Raw genomic sequence first — 22,656 nt, 5'->3', positions numbered from 1 at the left:
TAACGAACCCCTAACAGTAAACCCTCGATGCATCGTCAAGTGTCAAATTTCTTTCTTTATACCTGTGAGATCTTGCATTATATTCGTAGCTTTGTTCTTTCCTAATTTATTGGTATAAATAATAAGAATTACTCTTGCTTCTAAATGACACTACCGGATGAACCAGTTCATACGGTGAACTTGTTGACTGGATACAGCCCCTGAAACTCATTCACCTATCGTCATGTGAATCAACGAAGACAAATACCATGCACGAGCCAGGAAGCCTGTCTGTCACACGAGCCAGAAATGCCTAGTATCCTTGCTAGTAGTATTCAAACGAAAGTGTTTTCACTATCTGTAAAGAAATAGTCCAGCAAAGCCATCCATCATCAGATTTGGGGAAAGAAGATACTAAGCAATTAACAGATTTTTTTTGCCGGAATCCATGTCAGGTATCCACCATCTTTGCTAGTCTCTCAGACAAGTAAATAATTTTACAGTCGGGGAAATCTCGAAAGGGAAATTTTTGTTAAAAGGTAATCCCGCTATCACATATGTGCTGCTATTACATGTTACATGCTCAAAACAAAAAGCTCAAAGTAGAACGCCTGCCAAAAATCTTACCGCACCATTGCCTGTATACTTTTGAAACACAGAATTGAACCCCCAAACCACGTAACTTAAAACTGCCTGAGTTTTCATCTACTTACGTCACCTGAAAATTAAAAAATGAACAGCTGAGGAATAATGGGAGGCCTACGCGATAAGCAGGCAGGAGAAATGAGTTACCACTAAGACTCTTCTGCACCATCTCCAGGCAAGCCAAAGATTCGGAGGTTCCGATCCATTGACCCTACTGCCATATATTTTGCATCTGAACTAAACTTCACACAAGTTGCTTTACCTGCATTTAGTACAGAACAGGTGAGTAGACATGTAACGGAGATATTAATTTTAGAGCTTACATAATTTCAAGGTATAGGAAGGAAAACATAATATTCTCTATGAGGGACCTGTGCCAGACAAATCTGGGAATGTTTTGATGCAATTCCATTCTGCTTTGACACTTGCAACTTGGTAAACTCTGCAGCAATGCGTAAGAAAAACTTAGAACCAAAAATGTAGAAATACAAGCTTCAGATAAAAATCAGTGCCACCAAATACAATATTGTAACTGAGGAAATGAATATAAGAATTCTAGAAAGAACTGCAATATTCCTCTCACAATGTCACAGGATCAATACAGCAAAGTGGTTGAGCCTACATATGTTATGCATTTATGCCTATAGTCCTATACACTTGCCAAACAGCTAATAAAGGGTAGAGATTAAGAATTTCGCAAGAAATGGGCAATCTGACAATATTGCTCTGCAGCTCAGGGATAAAGAAACACCCAGTAAGACACTAATGGATTAAGTTAAACAAAAATTCATTTTCTTCCCCTCAGAAGTTGAAACTAGTCCACCAGTTATAAAAGAAAGCATTCTGAAATCTCACCTCATATCTGAACCAGCAATTCCAAGGTAAGATCCACTATGGTCAAATTCCACTGCAAAGCCAGAAATAGAGCAATGTATTATAAGTTTTTGACAAACTGGTTTTATACATCTTTGAAAAGCAACAGAAATAAATAAAGTACTCCCTCCTGGTTTGAAAACTGGTCTAAGAATTTAATGCAGTGAGATTTACCAATGACTGAAAATAAAAATAAGTAAATAATAAAAAAGGTTAAGAATCCCACATGCGATCCACTTGTTCCAGCTTCCTTAACTTCAGAAAAAGTCAAACTTGAGCAAAGGTACATCCTATTTTGCCTATCTGATAAATAGATTGTGCAGAAAAATTGTATACCAGCATTTGTTGGTGTATTTGAATCATAAGGAGTGAAGGTCCGGAAATTTTTCAATTTGCGGAGATCCCAAAGCTTGACACCGTCATGAGCTGATGTCTGATATGTTAAGACACATAGGTTAAAATCAAGCATAACATCAAAACCTGGCTTCCTCAATTAAGAACAGGAAATTGCATACCGCTAAGAAGTAGCCATTTTCAGAGAAAGACATGGCAGTTACTGGCCCAATATGCCCATCAAACTTTGCAACATTTGACTGCAAACATAACATTTATTTTAGAAGAATACAAATATAAAAAGGACCTAGAGAAAAGGTACTTAATGAGCCAAACACACTAAAAGATAAAATTAGAGTGCTAGCATGACCAGAACACGGAAATTTTATCCAATTTTAAGCAACAAACGGAAGATATGAATTTGGGAAAATATGGAACTAGCGAACTTTTACTCAACTTTTGGTCTGACCTCTTTTGACCAAACTTGTCAAACAAGTTACCATTTGCCAAAACATGCTTGTCATCATTCCATCCTCTAATGAATCATAGTTTTTTTTTTAATCAAACTATACCTGACTTTTTACATCCCAAATTCGAACAAGTGCCTCTGCAGTTCCAGTCCCAAGGATGAGACCATCAGGATGAAAAGCAGCTGACGTATAGCCCTCTGACCCTGAAGCATCTCCAACCTGTAAAAAATATCACCAATTAACCAGCTGGAACTGAGAGACAGAGAGAGAGAGAGAGGCGCAGCAAACCTGAGTGAGGCATAATCCAGAAGAAAGATCATAAAAGCACCATGTATTGTCGAGAGAAGCAGTCACAAAGTAATTATGGGTGGCATGGATCGTGACAGCTTGCACCTGGCAGCAATATGAGTAATTATATTTGACTTAATAAAGCATATTACCGAGTCAAATAGCTTGAAGAAGGGAAATGCAAACTATAGTACGTACTGTGAGCTCCAAAACAGATCTTCCACAAATAAATCAAGAGTACTAACAACTACTTGAGCATCCTTTGTTTGAAGGTGATGAGAGAATATTAAAAAACGAGAAAAAATTTTGCCCCTTCTCCACCAAATGTTGACATTCCTCTTGTCACAATTTCTCGAGGAAAATTAAGACAATAAAGCTATTCTGTATGAACATTATTAGAGGCCACATCTTGCCCTCAACAGACAGCAGTAGTTAATAACTTCTATGGGAACAAAAGGGATATCAACAATTGAAAGCCGTAATCCTAGAACACGGATCATGTCCTTGTACAAGTACCGTCCAAGGCCACTCACATGGAATCCACTCCTCCTGTGGGTCCCACTGTGGATTCCATGTGACTGGCTCTGGAGGGCCAGGGACGGTACTTGTACAAGGACACGATCCGGTCTCGTAGTCCTACAGGCATATTAATCATATTTTATTATTTTAGGGAAAATGACCGTCACACCAGTAGTGTAATATGCCCTCTCACACTCTCCTCCCTGATACCCTGCTCCCCCCCACATACCAACTGTGACCCATCCTCTCCCATGCTCCCATTGGCTGGGTGCAGGGATTCCATTCTACGCCACCAATGTGGTGATCCCCTGCCCTTTTTTCTTATAAGCAACATAAAGATGTTGATCGGAAAAAATTAGTCATACAACCAAACACGAAACAGAAACGTGGAAACCCAACCACTTCTAACCAAACAAGACAGAAAGGAGCATAGCCAAATAAAATATATCTTATAAACACTTAAATATTTGATTGGACTGTAAAGCCGCCAGCCACCAAGCCAGACGGTCCAACACCTGGTTTGGTTTAAGAGGTTGAAACTGATGATCTTTTACGCTACAACCATATGACAATCTTAGCATTGAACAACCAATCAAAGTATCTAACATGGCTACGAGGAAGAAAAAATTCAACCTCTGAATTATGATCCTTCAAGATGTGCTGGCAATTGTAGTTTCCATTTTCAGATCCTTGCCATAGCCGAACCGTCTGCAATGCAGTGAAAAAAAGAATCAAATAGTGGTTGAGACTTAAAATGAATCCAATATAAATTAAACATTGAGCAACATCTATTATTAACATGGGGGGGTGGGGGGGGGGGGTGGGGGTGATGGTTCTATTTGATGAAATCAAACCTTTCTAACCACTCACTTTATTGTTTGACTATGTTCAAGAACTCAAGAATAGTGAAGTAACTAAAAACATTCCCAAAAAGTAATATCTGAACAAAAAATTTAAAGAGTAGTCTATGGATTTCAAGAACCATTTTCATAGTACAACCCCTTACAGGTCATAGCTGATATATTTTTCTAATTTATTGTTTAAGGGGATTTCCATATATTATTATACGTACGCTATTACACCATCCATCCATCTATCCAATACATATAATAGACACTCATTATGAATTCATACATTTACATACCATTAAATCAAGGTTCACGATTTTGGTTTGACTGGGATTTCGACCCTGGTTGAAACTGATATATACATCGAATGTGCACCAAAAAAAGATCCATTTGGTGAAAAAAAATAAAAACATTGAAGACATTGTCCAATCTCTCGCATGCCATTTGTTTCGTGTCAAAATTTCGAACTATGCATTAAAGACATTGTGCAATCTCTCTCTCATTTTCTTTCACTTTTTTGTTTTTAAAATTTGTTTTCCATTTCCGTCTCTTGAATGGCTGGATGCCTTTCACGTGTTAAAACAAGAAATGGACGTTCCAATTCCTGACAGTTTTTTACCATTCTATTCTTGCAAACTGATTTCAACGCAGGTCTGTAGAGATCGTGAAGTGGAAAAATATAAGATTCTAGGAGGATCATTGGTGATGACACAACCTAGAAACCTATCACTAGAATCCACTCAATTTCCAAAAAGATGGCCATTTGTTTCTTGTGTCCATCTCCACCTCAAGTTCATCTTGGAACCTTGGCCTCCAGGAGGTTTGACGGATTTTGAGTGGTAAGAGGAAGAAAACCTATTAGATGTCTTAATATATGTCTATTAACCATCTATCACTACTGTTATGGCAGAGAAATATTTATATAAGGGAACTGACATCTAGGGCCCACGATGGTTGTTTCTACTAACCATTGCCATATACACATCATCAAAAGGGTAAAAAGTTAAGCAGCTGGATTATTTAGCCCAAACTGTCCTTTTGTCACTTTATTTTAAAAAAAAAACGGAAGAAAGAAAAAGACTTTCCCAATTTAGACCAAGCGTTCTTAACTTTAGGCTAGTCAAATTTGGTATTATTGGGCTAGTTTTGGGTCATCAATTTTTAGTTACGCCGTGTTTATATTTACTTTACTCCTATATGCCCAAACCTAGGTACTGCTTCCATCAACTTTTCTTCAGGCTGACTTTTCAGGGTCGAGGTTTTTCCACTTTGGCTGATTTCCAAAGGTAATTCAGGTATCTTCCAACAAAACTAAGATCTAGTATGTCTCGTGAAAAATACTCACAAAAATGAGACTTCAACAGGATTTTTATTTTAGAAGTAGTAGTTTTGCCGGGGTACGAAAGGATCTGTGAACTGTGAAGAGTTTTACTTAAATTCATAACAATGGATGGAAAATTTAGACAAAGCTTTGGAAAATTATTCTCACGTTATTGCTTTCAACTTCTGAGGGGATTGCTTAGGAACCATAGGCAGTTATCTTCTTCTTCTATTTCTACTTCTATTCAAATTTTTGGATGAAAGTTTGTTACTGAATGATCAAATATTTGCATAACCTTTCTTATCCAAAAAAAAGGGTAACCTTGTGGCATCCCTTTTCACATAAGGTCTCCCCTGCCACAAGTTTCAAATCTTCGAACAGTATGCCCATCTAAAACTGAAAAGTAAGATTTTATCCTGAAAAGCTAGAATCCCTATCACCAATGGTCCCAAGGAATCCTCAACCACTCCCCTAATAAATCTCTTCACACTATTCATTGCCAGATTGCTGCTATTCCCAAAGAACACCAACCGAAATTGAAGTTAATAGTGTTATAAGGAGGTGATGGTGACTGCATACTTAGATTTAGATATTGCAAGAACTGAATGGGAAAGAAATATACTGAATCAGATAGGCAGAGCCACTGAGTTTGACCTCTCCATAGCCATTTTGACGCCGTTGAGATAAATACCTTGTTAAGGAATACATTGGATAACCAAGTGGTGTTAGACCCCTCCCCTCCCCAAAAAAAAGAAAAAGAAAAAGAAAAAAATATATTGTGCATGAATCTTGCGGTGCTCAAGTAATTTATCCAAAACATTATATAGGTGATATTAAACCCAAGTTTTCCTCAATCTCTCCATAGACACCAAGGCTATCTACAGCATACTTGTTCAACTAGATAAAAGGAAGAACCAGCAGAGCACGTTAGTATATACATTTCCATTTTATTGAGCTTCTGTCTATTAAGCAGAATTTATCTTCTCACAAACAATTAGCGTGGTCATCTCATGCAGCATATCAACTAAAACACTTTTCATTGTGAAATATCAAATCACTGAGGCAGCAATTCCAGAATGAGGACTCAACAACAATATGTGCAAGATCTGTAATGGTGGATGAGGAAAACAAAGGAAAAGAACATCAGGAGCAAAGCATTCACTCTGGAGGTCCCATCTCTTTCACAGTGCAGTGCAAGATATCATAATTCAGTCCCAATAAACAATTCTATTTCCTACAATAAAAATAATGAAGACTAACAGAAAAGTAATAATTATAGCTACTAGTATGTTCAAAGTTTCTGAATGCTTACTTTATCAGCTGAACCAGTAATAAAAAGTTCGTCCCGAGGTACAAACTTGACACAGGTAACCTATAAAAGAAACTAAGTCTTGTCAAACTAGCGACTGGGATTGGAAGACAAACTCCAGCAATTAAACCAATGTGAGAAACAATACCTTCTTAGAATGGCCACTGAGTGTAGACAAGATCTGACCAGATGCATGGTCAAATATAACAGCATTGGTGTCAACACCACCAGTTGCAATCACGTCCTGTTAGCCAGCCAAGGAAACAACACTGATGAGTCTTGTACAACAAGGGAAAACAGAAAATTAATTGCAAAACCAAACAAAGATAATGAAAGAAATCAAACAAAGGCAACTTGATTAGATAGCCAATATTTTCTCCAGACTACTTGTTCCAATGTCTGAAAAAATGGCTGGCACTGATACAGAGAAATTTAATAATGTACTAACCTACTTTCAATCTATTTATGTATTTAAAAATCCCTAATCTACATAGACAGGCAAAAGTGTTGCCAAGATGCACAATGCAGATCCTAACATGCATGACTAGAGAAGCAAATGGATAGTTCAGATTCCAAAATCTGCATTTGAATCCGTTTATATCTTTATTCGAAGAATCAGATAAAGAATACAAATTCGGACAATCTGTTTATTAATATGATACGAATTCGGACAGAAGAGTATTTGCTCCACTAATATCAACTCTGAGCCTTATCCTCTATGTGAATCCATTATTATAACTTGTAGTATTATTAAAAGAGGTAAATGAGAAAAAAGAAGGGCATGATTGTATTACTACATAGAAGCTAAAACCAAATCCCCACTCCTTTCAACCAACAGTTGTAAGCCATAATTTGTTTCTTCTCTTCAACAGTTAAACCTACAAGTTCAGCCATAAACCCTCACCCTTACTCTTTCCTCACCCTTACTCTTTCAATCCTACCATCATGTGAAGAAGAAATTGTTTTGAGGAAGATGAGTTGATGCAGTTGCATTGGACATTAATCCCGCATGGAGGCCTATGTGCAAGCTTGGGAGGCCCATAAGGTGTTCGTGTCAGTCCAACGGGATGAAATTGCCCGTTAGATAGTTATATTATACAGGTTAGGCCTTTTATTTCTTTGGGTTACATTGTAATGAGCCTAATTTATAAGCCCATAAAGTGGGCATAAAGTTAGTACACGGGATTAGTAGTTAAGTATTTGAGTTAGATTAGTATATTTGATAGTTAGATAGAGTTATGTCTTGAGTTTATTTACTTTATTGAGTGTGTTAGACTGATTAGGAGTCATTTTATGAGTCAAATTAAGAATTTTAGGTCTTTGTATATGTAATACAGCACCAATCAACTGCAGATGATTTGAGTAAAGAATATGAGTTTTGTTAAAGAGTTTTGGTACTGTTGGGTAATGCATATGGGATTGATATCCCCATGCCTTATTTCTTCTCTTCTCTTTTGTTTTTTTTCTTGTCCCTTCTTCCTCCCAAGGAGATCGATCCTATCTATTTTTCCTCCCCTTCATCGATCTGATTTCTTCCCTTAACAACACATTTGCTTCCTTTATCTCAAATACGATCACAGATTTGATCATTGGGCCTGCTTGCATCTGAGATCATAATCTAGATTTTCAAACATCATTATGAGTAGAGCTGCTTTGGCGATGATGATTCTGGGAGTACCTTGGCACCTTTCACCAGAGGAGCATAGTTGTCAAGGTGTCACCTTGGTGTCCAGGTGCCTTGGTCACTTAGTTGATGTCGCTTTGCGTCCAGGCCGCTTCCAATGCGTTGAGCAGCCCAGACGCCAGGACAACTATGTAGGTGATCATTATTAGCACAATAAAGAGCATCAAGCCCCATTGTTTTTTAAGATGGGATATCCTTTACGCAGGCTGGTACATACTACATAACTAGGCCCTAAGCTGGAAATTACGTTCTCCTATGGATTAGTTCAGGTCGTGTTTAGATCTACCTGTCTTTGTTTGAGCTCTCTTTTGGTGGTAGCCCCAAGGTTTTAAATATCTGCCGATGCTTATTGATACTTACCGATACGTATCGTATCTTTAAGGTACCAATACGATACTTTAGATTGCAGACCTGGGTTGGAATAACCCTTTATCAGGTTGCTTGTGGGCCCATCCAAGCAAAGAAGCACTCAAATCCAACATTAAGTGGCAGAAGAGTAAAAATTTCAATGTTTACAAGGGGTGGTGGCAGTTTGGTAAATTACCTAGAATCTTTAGGGAGAAATCTGGTAGACAAAGTGGGGAGGATATGATGTGGATTAAGAATTAAAGGATAGGGGTAATGTTGACCTTAGGATAAAATAAGGATGAAACAAGAATTACCAATAAGGGAAGGGGTATATTTGGGAAACAAATATATAAAAACAGAATTAGAAGCACAACCGTGAGGTTGTCTTCAACCTTCAGCCAACAAAACCAGGTGGAAGGCAGGTTTCAATCTTCTGTCGAGATCTCTCTCGTCTGAGGGTGTTCCATCCTAAAATTCAGGGAGTAGCAACCATACTCCATGGGCTCTCAAAGGCACAAATAATCGGCTGGAATAAACTAGCAGAAGAGGAGCAGGAAAGACTTGAAACCAGATCTGCTCGGTAGCTTGTGCCAACCTGAGTTGCAGACTTCAATTCTCACAGCAGGAGGGGATTTTTACTGAGAGGCTGTAAGGGTTTGATTGCCCAGGGCAGGGTAATCTCCGACCCAAATTTGAGAGAGCACGGGAGAAAGGGAATAGAGATCGATAGCCAACAAGGGACACTGCTGGTACCGTCAGAAACAGGGGAGAAACCAGAAACGAAGGAGGAAGAAAGAGAGAGAGATAGAGAGAGGTCACACGACCTTGTTAGTACCAACCTGGTAACTAAACCAAAAAACTTTTCATTCAAATCTGCTGCTTCGTTGCTTACAAGATAGTATTTACAGAAAACAAAACTCATAATCTAAATCTAAAACTAAAATAAATTCCTAATGTAAATCTATCAATAATTAACCTATTAAATTTAATAAAATAGAAGATTAAAAGATAGTTCCCAACTAATTAAAAACCCTAATAAATTAATTATCCTACTGAACCAAAAAACCCATGGACCCAGTTCATCTTCACATGGATAGTATTTACAGAAAATCTGCTGCTTCGTTGCTTACAAGATAGTATTTACAGAAAATAAAACTCAGAATCTAAATCTAAAACTAAAATAAATTCCTAATGTAAATCTATCACTAATTAACCTCTTAAATTTAATAAAATAGAAGATTACAAGATAATTCCCAACTAATTAAAAACCCTAATAAATTAATTATCCTACTGAACCAAAAAACCCATGGACCCAGTTCATCTTCACATGGATATCGAAATGGGTTTGGGTCGGTCCAAGACAGTGCACCTGCATCACTTTATTAATTAAAAAAATGTCTCGCATTTTATTGGTCGATACAACCTGATACAGGTCAATATGGCTTGATACTAATCGATACGGCCCGATATTATTCAATAATCGCATTATGGAGACATTGCTATTTGTTTTTCTTTCAATTTTTGTACTTTTTGTATTGCACATATGTTCGGTCTGTGCACAACATCATCTTAGTTGCACCTTTACTTGAGACCACTTTCAACTCCGAGTTTGAACCAGCCCTCAGCTCTCTATGGTATAGACTATTGATACATGTAAAAGACCTCATCATTCATATATAATATAATCAATTGAATACAATTGTCTCATCGTACTTTGTTCTCATTTTTATAAATGATATATTATACATATCGTTTATTTATAGTGTTTGCGTCTTAAAGCTGTTATTTTTTTTTATACACGATATATTTTACAGATTGCTTATTTATAGTCATAGTTGTCAAGGCGTCGCCTACAAACCGCCTTGGCATCCAGGTGGAAATGCAGGCACTAAGCATGGCTGCGCTCAACAAGAGTCATGAATGGCGACCGACTTGACCACCTAGACGTTGCCAAGGCGATTAAAGCGACACCTTGGTGCGCCATGGGGTCAAGTCGGATGCCAATCTTGAGTGTGGTTTTGTTTTTTGATTTTTTTTCATGCATTCTATTTTATTCTTTTTGTTTAATTTTTATTGGTTGGTGTATATGCATTTCATGTATGCTGCTACATGGGATAAATAACCTTTAAAACTAAAAAACCTAAAATCCCTAAAACTTAAAAGGCTAAAACTTCTCAGAAAGACACTAAAAGTCTAAAACCCACGAGTCCTCTTTGCGCAAAAGCAACTCGACTCTTCCAGTTCCGGTAGTCTCACACTCAATCTCTGCTATTCCGGCAACAACAACTCGACTCAGGCAGTCAGACGAAGCTTCCTCCTACCTTTCCGGCTCCAGCAAGCATAGTTGTCAAGGCGCTGCCTAGGCGTCCAAGCGTCTTGGTGGACTTGAGCGCCTAGGCGGGCGCCTTGGACGACTTGCCCGCCTGATTGGTGTCGCCTTGTTTTGGACCCTCTCCAGCACCTTGGGTTGCCAAGACGCGGTGACAACTATGCCAGCAAGGTAAGTCCCTACTCCCTAGTCTTCTTCTACTTCTCTGTTTTCCCTTTCTTTTCTTTTTTTGTAACACAAAAGGTTATGCGACCTTCCAGTTCCAGCAGTGTCTCACACTCAGTCTCTGCTATTCCGGCAACAAGAAGTCAGCAACTACACTCAGGCGAAGCTTCCTCCTACCTTTCCGGCTCCGGCAAAGTAAATCCCTACTCCCTAGTATTCTTCTTCTTCTACTTCTCTGTTTTCCTTTCTTTTTTTTTTATTTTAACGCCTGCTTCCTCCCACCTTTGATTAACTGCTGTTTGATTGTTTCTTTTTCTTCTTCTCTGTAGTCTGTAACGCCTGCTACTGCTTCACTTTTTTTTTTTTTCTTGGTAACTTCTATGCTTCTTCTTCTCTGTATTCTGTAATGCCTACTACTGCTGCTTCTTTTTTTTTTTTTTTTTTTTGCTTGATTAACTGCTATTTGATTGGTAACTTCTATGTTTTCCTTTTTATTTGTAAAAAAAATTCACGCCTACTGCTGTTTTTTTTTTTGCTTGATTAACTGTTGTAGTCTGTAACGTATGTTGTTGTTTGTTTTTTTTTTTTTTTGCTTGGTTAAGCAGTTAACTGCTTCTAGCCTTCTTATTCTCTGTATGATGCAGATTTATCACCAAACTGGGCTTCTTTTATTGGGAATAAGTCTAGGGTTGGGTCAGATACATGTAGGGCCTTTGATCCCATGGGTTTCTAATGTAATAGGCCACTTTTATGGGCCTAAAATATGGGTAAATAGGTTGCATACGGGATTAGCTCCCATACTTAGTTTTATTTCCATACTAAGCTTTTTATTTGGTGTTTTAAATTGAACCGGTTCAACCAATGGTTCAATTTAAGTGATTTTATTAGTTTTTCTTTTAGTTGTTTAGTTGGTCTGGATTAGGACTCTATTTTGAGTCTATTTCAGTTTCCTAGTCAGTTTAAGTTAGCTAATAGGTTAAGGATTGGGTTAGGCCATTCCTTTGTAGTGTCTAAGTCTATTTTTGAGTCTTCTATATAAGTTTGTAAGGGAGGTCAGCATTGAATACGAATTTGATTAATAAAAATTAGCTTTATGCTTGCTGCCATTGTTGCTGCTCTTTGTGAGTGTATATCGATGTGGATCTCAAGGTGGAAGGGATTGGTGGACCTCCAATCGACTCCTTGCATCGTGAAGATCGGGAGACCCCATTGTTCATCTTCAAAGCTGCTGCCATTGAAGACCTGCAACAAGTAAGAAATTCTGCAACTATTCTTCTTCCTTCTAGAAGGTCACATGCAAGGTGATTTTCGTGAGAATTCTACCCAGCCAAATCTAACCATTAGAACCTGCTAAAAATTTGATCGAGTCTTCCTCAAACCCTAAGAGAGACTCGATTCAAATTTCAACACCATCCACCCAGCCGATTGTCTGAAATTACAGTTTTATCCCTCTCTCCTACTTCTACTAGGAAACCTCCATAACTTCGAATCTGTCCATCAGTTTCAAACCAAACTTTCAGCATACATCCCTTACATCATTGTTGACACTCGGTCCAAGTTTCAACCCCAAACTCCCACTCTAACCCCTTCATCTCCTTGCTCCATTAAAACCCAAACCCAAAACCCTAAAATTCAATTCTGCCCAAAATTGCAGAATTTCAAAACTCATCCAAACCCTAACCTTTTGATACCATATTGACCCCCTAGACCTGCCCATTAATACCCTATAAACTCCTTTCCCAATATCCAACCCAAACCCTAGGAATTGACCTAAATCCCAAGGCTGTCCATTAGAACCAGCAGCCGTTTTTGTTATTTGATCCTGTTGTTTGGCTCCTAGTAGGTCTCCTACCTATCTAGGACTACATTATTGTAACTCACTGACTCCTGATGCTGCTGCTTCTTTTTTTTTTTTCTTTTGGCTTGGTTAATTGTTGCCTGCTTCATCTTCTTCTTCTATGATGTTTGATGTTTCTGAATTTTGATGTATCATGTATGATTTTTCATTTTGATGACTTGAGGTGGCTTAAATTTAATCTTTAATGATATAAGGTATGATACTATGATGCATCATGCCATCATGTATTGAGTGTCAGGGGGGAGGGGGAAAACTAGCACTAGACCGCCTTTACCGCTTAGGCGGGGGCTTCATCGCCTAAGCACTTAGACAGGCCTCCACCGCCTTGGACCGCCATGCCACCGTGACAACTATGTTTATAGTGTTTTATGCTTTAACTGTACTTTGCATGCATCCTGTGCATTTCTGTGTTTCTTGACCATTTCCACGTGTATCTTTAACGTATCTTGTGTCTCTCTGATATGATAAGCTACACCTCTTAAAATCACCCTTCCGTTATGATACCCAATATAAATCCTTGGGTAGCCCATCCTCTTTTCTTTGTTTATGTATTCTATGTAAGGGACAGTTTGCTCCTTTTCTATTTTCTTTTAGGGCTGATGTTCTCTGTGCCGCAGCGCAGCCTGCACCCAGACACATGGGCCTACCATTCAGGGGGGCAGGATGGTCATTGTACCCACCCCATGTGTCTGGGCGCAGCCTGCGCCCCCGGCACAGAGAACATTCTCCCTTTCTTTTATCATGTAACAAAGCTTCTATTTTCATTCTCAAATATGGTTTCAGCAGTCTCTGTAACTGAGTTTGGTGGGTTTTGTTAATTCAATTTCTGAATGTTAGTCATTATTTGGGATCCTTCTGTTAATGCCTTTCACGAAACAGAGGAGAAGACCAAATAAGTCACTAGCGCAGTTTAATCTGAGGAGGAAAAAGATGAGAGACTCTCTTACATCGGAGTTAATAATTCAAAGTGAATATTATTTTCGGATATCTGAGATGTTAAATGAATTTGAATTCAATAATGGTTTGCAATATCCGACAGATGTTAAATCGATATCTCCTACAATATACAGATTTAAAGTAGGAAACTGCCACTCCTTTACATTCCTACGCAAGACTATTGCACAAATATGATGGTTGGTATAAACTCATACCTTAGAGGGATGAATATCAATAGATAATATACCCGGCTTGCTAGTTTTGTGGAGGGGATGACTGGAGAGCTGGGTGTACCTCTCCAGTGCATCAACGGGTGCCAATGTTGGAGGAATCTGCAATGAAAGAAAAACATATACAATTAAGAATGCCCAAAAACTAAAGTATTATGTTATTTCATTACTGATAAATCAAAAGAATAGTTTAATAGTGACACACCACTCATTCCAATGACTTTATCGAAGGGCAGCAAAAAATGAGACTAATTGTCCACCAACCTCGTTGGAAATAAGGTGAAAGGAATGGGGATTTAGGGCTTGGACTCGGGGATCGGATCAGCCGCCGCTGATCCCAATTCTCAATACGATCCCAAGACAACTCAGTCATAAATCGGATGACTTGGTCTAAATTCACGCAGATATAGACCTACTTCAACCGAGTCATCAACTGGGTAGGCAAGTCAACTCAGCTGATATGGCAGATCCAATCCTGATCACTAAATCTAGGTGAAGGAAAATCAAATTGAAACAAAAAATGAAAAGGAACTTTTCTAATCATTACCAACAATGATTCTATAACTCAACAACTTGCTAAATCTATTAATTAAATTGCACTTTACTTTCAACCAAATCCATGGATTTGATAGGAAAATATGATGGGGCTACGGAATCTCGATGAAAAGTTTAATTTCCTTATTTGGAAATAGTTTTAAGTTAGTCACACCATTATTACAAAACTTTCCATTTTCCTTTTTCATTTAATTTAAATCCCGTTCACTTTGTAACCAGATGGAGCCTAACTCTCTTTTAAAACAATACACATCAAAGTAGCTCCCTGCCTCCTCTTTTTGGGTATCAAGAGAGCACCTTCGGCAATACAAAGAATACCTGCCACTTTTGAATATGCCAGCTTCATAAGGTGATAAGATCTGAGGTCCATACGCCAAACAATGGTCCAAAACCCTTCCTCGTCTACTATTGTTAAATACAAACCCTCAACCTATCAAACAAAAAATAAAAATATACCTGCCGCTTTTTCCGCTCTTGTGAGAGTGCACTATTGCAGTCTGTCAGCTCTACAATGATACCAGAGGAAATACCTGGCCGAATTCTCTTTCCCCCAGGGCCAAGCTCTTCATCCTCAGCAGCTGCAGGCATACATGCACAAATAAAAAATTCCAAAAAAAAAAGCAGCAAAGTTTGTGTTTGGGAAGAAGGGAAGAAAGTATGAAACACATTAAGATATCAAGATTTAAGTGCATTTAGAACTGATTCAGATGCATGCAAAACAAGACCTCTTTTCCCGTTGCTAAGAGCCAAAGCATTTGCTGTCACAGGAGCAGAGGCTGAAATAGGAATCTGTCTTTCAGCCAGAGACAACAACGATCTTGCCTCATCCCTTTCTTTCTTTAATCTTGCTATAACACGGCAAGCAGCATCATGCTGTCAAAACATAACAGACTAATCAATGCAGACACATTGCTGTCACAATTCTTTTTCTATCAACAGGCAACAGGCAACAGGAGAACCTAGTGGAAGTAAGATAGAGAAAGCACAAGGGGCTTCAGCAGGGCAATAACAGAAGTAATTGACTCCATTATCACAGACCCTGAACAAGAGCTAAAATAATAAACAACCACTTCAGCTTATTCTTATACATGAAGTATAGCTTTTGCCAATTTTCTGCTCCTTGGAGAAACAATGGGATAATACTCAAGATCTCAAAAACCCAGCCGATCATATCCCTCAGATCAGGAGCATGCTCTCTAGCATCTCAAATTTTATGCGCAATGATGAGACAAGATGAATAACATACGCTCCATGTGCTAAAATAAAAACAGCAATAAGCAACTACATAACTTTGGGGGAAAATATTTGATTTGGTACTAAAAATGAATAATGAAATGAGAGTCACCCAAAAATCTCTAGCATAGAGCTAAATATGATAGACCACAGTCCTAAGTTTAGTGTATATCTGCCTAAGGACAGTACCTGATACAGAGCATGACTCAGCTCTTGCCTTGCCATATGAAGCTGCTGCTCCAATGCAAAAGTGGATAGCATCAAGCCATCCCATTCCTGTTAAGAAAAATAACAATAATAATTAGAATCATCCATCATAAAAAGGGAGGGGGGGGGGGGAGGGGGAACTGTTACTGACATTTAGACATTTAGTATCATCATAAGGTCACACTTCTTTGCCATGTGGCAGAAATAGATAAATGAGGGTGGATCCACATGCTAAAGGACCATAAATCACACTCGACAAATTTCAGCCCATAAAAACAACTACTTTACAAGTGAATCAAGCCAGTATAGAATCACAAAAATGTCAATTCATAATCAAATGGCCTTCTTCTAACTTCCTGTAATTTTGGACATACTCTCTAGACAATGCCCAACCAAATTCGGACTGAAACTCAACCAATGATATGGGTGTGGACTCCTGTATCACATGGTTCCAGTCGTTTTCTGTGTGGAAGGTTGCCACAAATACTATCGTCACTAACAATTGTTTGTGAGTTGTGACAATTAGTAAAACCAAAAATAATAATAATAGTTAGAATAATATCCATCCAACAATGACCAGTCTTTGTCTATATTTTGTCCATCCATAATTGAGTGTACATTGTACAAATCAAGTAATGGGTGTTAATAAGCTTAACATAATGCCCCTTGTCATTAATTGTATGATTCCAGAATTTCAGAAATAAGAGAAGAATATTGGAAAAGAGTGAGTGTCAGTAATTCTTAAGCCCTTAAATAAACATGGGGATTTTCAAAGAGAAAAACCATTGTAGGATAGAGGGAATAACCAAAAGAAAGAAAATTTAGAAAGGGCATTTACAATCAATATCCAAAAAAATAAGCGACTTTGAACATCCATAATTTATACTCTACATAAAGCAACCAAGATTGCACGCAATTGTCATAAAAGGAAATGAAAAGGCAGGAAAAGTGACAATGTCCAAACTTCAAGTACTCCCTCCGAATACCTCCAAGCAGCCCTTCGGTACCAAGGGGATAAAAGAAGCACCCGGCTTAATCTACTCTCATTAGTTTATCATCTGCTTGCGGCTTAAAAAAAAGCTTCTGAAAAGACATCTTTGTCTCAATCAACAGGGAAGCATCCATTGCCTATACTCTCTAGAAAGCAACCAAGCATATCCATAATTGTAATAAAAGGAAATGAAAAGACTGATATAATTCATATAATGGAAAGGGAAAAATATCCCAATTCTTTACTCCCCTCTATGACTTGTATTCCTACTCGGCATGGTAATTTGCCAAAGTTTTTTTTTATTGATTCTATAAAAATTTTTCTTTGGCTGACTCAAAAACAAAAAAACATGTGCTTCGCTTCGCAAGGCACACCTATTTATGTAGAAAAGAGACTTCCCGGATCCTACAGAATTATAACATAATGATGATGAAGCAAAGAAATAGAGAATGTAACTTATCTTAAAAAAATAAATCTAGGGAGATGAAAGTAAAATAAGATCACAAATAACATTGAAATGCCATTGCCCAGGAAATATTGTGGTAATGGCTTACTCTGCCTTGACCATTAACATAGTTTGAGAAACACACAAACATATCAATTGAAGAGTTATATTAGAATATGCTCAAAGAACAGAAATATTACAATATGTATTTGTTTTGGAAAACTTCAAGGCTAACATGTCATTCCATTCATTAGAGGTTTTTTAAGCATTTGCAATGCAAAGTAAAAGTTTTGGTCTTTGTTAAACAGTACAGTAATTTGATCTAAAGTCACCACAGAGAGAAATAAGTCAAATAACTAATAAGAAGTAAATGCTAGGAGTAACAGAAATAGGAAACTATCCTTAAATGGATGGTCAGGCTTGTTTAGGGGCAAACACCCCCTCAAAATGAAACAGGAAATGCCTAAAATCAGGTTTTCTTAAACGTCTATCACTAGGAAAAAAGTTCCTGGTAACTATGGTTTCATGATATTCTAATTTGGAGGATTAGTGACACCAAAGAAACAAAATGACATCAATTACAAATTCATTCAAGCCAAAGCAGTGAAGTCAAATGTAATTGAGGTGGCAGTCAACTACATGAGCATTATGGATAGGGATACAGGATGAGATACTACCAACTTTATGTCATTAGGTGGGTATGAGTATCAAAGCAGTTTCAATGAAACCTAAACTATGGCATCCATTGGGATCCAAAAGGGTACTTTACCTGCAATTTACTGAATGCAAATAAGGGAAAAAGAACAGAAGAATTTGGTCATCAAACAGAGCAACAAAGGTAACCAGCTATTCAATCCATCAACAATTCATTCTGCATCTACATACTCCTGGAAACCCAGTCTAGCAAAAGTACCCATATGCTTAGTAGCACCCAAGGATGGGGTTGCATACATGAGCTAAAGGCAGCAGTACTAGTGCCTGCTAGCCAATAGATATTATTTCATGCGAATTGGTAAATCCATGCAGATGTAATATTAGTAATTCAAAATGCTTCTGTTAAATTACATGACTCAAGCTTCATTATGATAGAACATTTGAGCTTAACTCCGAACCTCAAATATGTGAAGCAGCATATCATTGATATAATACTATCTCCAGCAAAAAAATTCAGCCTCTGATTCAATAAAGGAATTAACTTATATGTTTTTACCCATTACTGTATGTAGGGTCACAATAAAGGATTTATTTTTAATCCACTTTTAAAACTAAATGGATCTAGTTATATAGGATAGTTGTAGACTCAGTTTATGTCTGTTGGATAAGATGGGAGAAGTTATATGGGGTCTTAGGAAAGCTATGTAGATTCACAAGGATATCTGTTGTTTATTTTAGATAGGTTTCTCATTAAGATAAGGAGAACTGTCTCAACAGTCAAAATTTACCAGAACCTCAAGCTGTTGTACCCTGGGCAGAACCGACAGCAGTTGCTGATCAACTATTGGAGAATACTAAGCAGTAGTATCGGAAGGACTGATGACGACATGCTATCTTCAAACAACAGTCCAGGTGCTGTTCAGCCTGTTCTACCTGGGCAGAATCGACAGCAGTTGCTGATCAACTATTGGAGAATCCTTAGCAGTAGTATCGGAAGGACTGATGACCACGTGCTATCTTCAAACAACAGTCCAGATTGAGGTCCTGGTTTTCATTTAGATTCTGTCTTCAAGTTGTTACTGCTGTAACAGTAGCTTCAACCCTCTGATTGAGCCCAAACTTGATGGGTTACTACCTTCTACCTTACCTTCCATCAATCTGAACTTGAAGCCCATCTGTGTTGTTGATCTGAAGATATTCAAGTTTCTCTTACTTGCTATTTTGCTGTTCTCCTAAATTTCTATTTTTTGTCCATCCTTTTTTCTTCTAATCTAACCGTTGGTTTTCTTTGGGATTTTGGGAATACCACCTAGGGTAGTATTCTTGCTACTTTGACAAGTTTTGGGGTTTCATCTGAGTTTTCGATCTTTGTTGGTTTAAGTCTTGAAATTTCTGATCTCCTCTTACACTGTTATTCTGTCCTGTGGGTTTGTTCTCTTAAATCTGATTTCCAGGTTAGAGAATCACATCAATGCTCAAGCATTTATATTGATCATGGTAAATGGAATTCTCTCTATCCTATTTTTATCAATTCATTGTGAGCAAACACTGATAAATCCTCTTCCTTGGTTAACACTTACTTACTGATTTCACATTAATTAAATGGCGTATTTATTTTTAATTGATCAGATTCTGATGTACTATACCCTGTTTTCCCAGTTAAGATTTCTTACTTTGTGTTTCAATGTTTAAGATCTGATTTAAGTAATCAGACTTTGAATTTAGCTGTGCCTTCATTCATGGTTATTCTGGTTTTTGTCTGCATCCATAGTTCAACATTTCAGCCAAAATACTGAAATTTTGGCGAAATATTTCAGTTTTGACACTTGTCAAAATGAAGTAGCATGCAAATTGAGGGGCCTTCAATGTTTCGGTTTTTTCACTGAAATGGACCATCTTTCGGTGCCATTTCGGTGGTATATTTTGGCCATTTCGACAGTATATTTCAGTTTTGACCAGGTTCAAAATCCCAATCGAAACTGAAATCTTAAACCTAGTCTACATCATATTGTTGGTGGGGCCAATACCCGCAAGTTATGTTAGTTGTCTTGCATTGATAATACTTGCAATTGATCTTGTTTTTCCTATTTTCAGCGCTTGTTAATTTCAGTATAACAATTGTTAAGTGCGTCCCAGTACATATTTTGTTCTAATGTTGATTCTACGTTGATATATTCCAAAAAAAACGGAGCACTGTTGGACATCAAAATTTTAATCTCAGTGTCCAATGCATGGATACCCAAAGCTTAAGTGTGAGGTTCAAGTCTAAAAGGTGCAATGGTGGCATATCTCTAAAAATAAAAATACGAACGGTGGACTAAACTTTCAACCGTTTACCCTCGTCTTGAGTAGCTCAAGAAAGGCATAAACGGTTCAACTGTTGGCACTCATCTTAATTAGCTCAAGAAAGCCATAAATGGGGGACACAAGTAGGTTTAATATCAATTTCAGAATCAAAATTAAGAGAAATTCTTCACATGAATGAAATGCAGTCGAATTCCAAATAACAAGCCGAAATAGATAAATCAATTTAGTGTTCCATATAAACATAAACAAAATGCTAAATAAAACTAAATGCCGCAAAATTCATGAATTGAAAATAGATCAGAAACACATACATTTTGGAAAATTCCTAGCAGTCCTGGTATACTAGCTGCCTGTGAAGACCTGGGCTTCACTATCTGCGTGTCATGAGAACAGAAATTAAAATAGAAAAAATAAAAAAACAAGAGAGTCAGGGAATCATTTAATTTGACTAAACTTACCTCACTGGTTTTTAATAAGACAATGTCATCCATAGTGAGGGGCTCTCCAGTCACAGGACATTTCCCATAGTCCTAATAAAAGCCCAAAAATTAAAAAACGCACATAAAAAGCAATGTTTTTTCAATAGAAGCAAACACCGACAACAAGAGTCTAACAAAATTCTTTCATGCTTACATAACTGAAGAAGAAAATAACAAACACAATCAAAAGAACCTGGAGAAGCAAAAGATTACGCACCGCTATATGTCGCTCAATCAACCTCTTCTCAAAGAGTAGTCCGGATTTCCTGGAAACCGCCGGCTCTTCCGGCACTACGCCGGAGACTACACAAGCAAAGTAGAAAAAGAACACAAATCAAACTACAAACGCAGACCGTAACTATCCGTGCCTATAAACCGAAAAGAAGGAACACCGAACATAATAGAAACAGAGAGAGAGAGAGAGAGAAATACTTGAACAGAACATTGTAATGAAAGCTAGGGTTTATCGCGATGTTTCCTTCGCAGTTTCCAAGGATTAGTAGCTGCCGATGTTCAGATGAGAGGAGACTTGGGAGAGTGGTTTCGTTAGTTCCAGTGGGAACTATTGGAGGCGGAAGAGAAATTGAGACTCCCTCCTCCTTTAGATCGGCTTCAAAAGAGGGCTCTCTACTTTACCGAAGGATGTGTTTTCAAGTCCAAGCACACTGATGACTGATGGCACTTTAGACCATTTAGAATTTTTAATGGGTGTTTTTGTCATTTAATCTTGAATTATGTGTGTTGGGAGCGAACCGGGAATTGGACCAGAATCGACAATTTAAAATGAGAACTGATCAGACCAAATAATTATTTTTGGGGGAAAACAGGACTCTCTCCTTGAGTGCAGCCCCTGCGCCCATACACAACCTGGGGCTAAATGGACGCCCTGCTCCCCATGAAAGGTGGAAATGGTCCTAGATGATACTTCTGCCAGTGCTCCCATTGACCTTCGCACTGGCGCAAGGGCCACACTCTTGGACATAAAACTCGTTCCTTTTTTCTTTTTAATGGAAAAGCAAATTTTAAATTAGGAGAAAAGAAACGAGGCTAATTTACAGCCAACCCAAGTAGTTAGCCTCTTATCTAATCCCTAGTGTCAATTACTGTTTCGATAATTATACAACTCGTTTGCAAAATATCAAACTACTGCCTTTTTCTGGGTAAACAAAGTCTACTTCAAAAACAAAACATGAGATACACAAGGTTTGGGGACAAAGTATCTGAAACCAAGGATTGGAATATGACCTATGCCCAATAGTTTCCATAGAGAAAAGGTTGTAAGCATAGCTTGCAAAATGACTCGATACATGACAACTATCGACAGGCACAACCATGTGATTACCCATCATAACACCCGACAACTTGTCTGGTCCCCACTTTCCCATAAGCCGCCCTGGCAAACTAAGCCCAGTGGGCCTAATGTTGGTGATGGCGGTGGTGGAGAGCCAGTTGCGGGTGACGGAGTCCTTAAACAGGATTGGCCTAAGCTCACACGCCTCCCATCTCCGAGATATAGAATAGAACATCAAGTCGACAAAGGACTCACCTTCCAAGGCCTCCAGGAATGCACCATTCCAAGCGATGTGGCTAAAGGTGGTCCATGGGCACACCTCCTAGAACTTGAGCGCCATCTTCCTAAAGGATTCGAAT

General features: G+C 38.1%; 1 protein-coding gene across 1 annotated transcript; it reads right to left on the bottom strand.

The window, feature by feature from the left end:
- Positions 1-474: 474 nt before the first annotated feature.
- Positions 475-21,660, bottom strand: LOC122669572 (pre-mRNA-processing factor 19-like). Its single transcript, XM_043866363.1, has 18 exons — positions 21,439-21,660; positions 21,224-21,309; positions 20,986-21,057; positions 20,839-20,901; positions 16,113-16,199; positions 15,416-15,563; positions 15,147-15,268; positions 14,121-14,237; positions 6,734-6,829; positions 6,589-6,648; positions 3,741-3,815; positions 2,589-2,693; positions 2,403-2,519; positions 2,013-2,090; positions 1,834-1,930; positions 1,480-1,531; positions 996-1,066; positions 475-886 (listed from the first exon to the last, which is right to left on the bottom strand). The coding sequence occupies exons 1-18, from the start codon at positions 21,449-21,451 to the stop codon at positions 774-776; spliced, it is 1,572 nt and encodes a 523-aa protein (XP_043722298.1). The 5' UTR covers positions 21,452-21,660; the 3' UTR covers positions 475-773.
- Between the last annotated feature and the right edge of the window lie 996 nt (positions 21,661-22,656).

This window comes from Telopea speciosissima, chromosome 7 (genome assembly GCF_018873765.1).
Source record: "Telopea speciosissima isolate NSW1024214 ecotype Mountain lineage chromosome 7, Tspe_v1, whole genome shotgun sequence".
In the NCBI taxonomy this organism is placed as follows: domain Eukaryota; kingdom Viridiplantae; phylum Streptophyta; class Magnoliopsida; order Proteales; family Proteaceae; genus Telopea; species Telopea speciosissima.
Note: the sequence above shows the minus strand (reverse complement) of the source record. Positions and strands in the feature narration are given on the sequence as shown.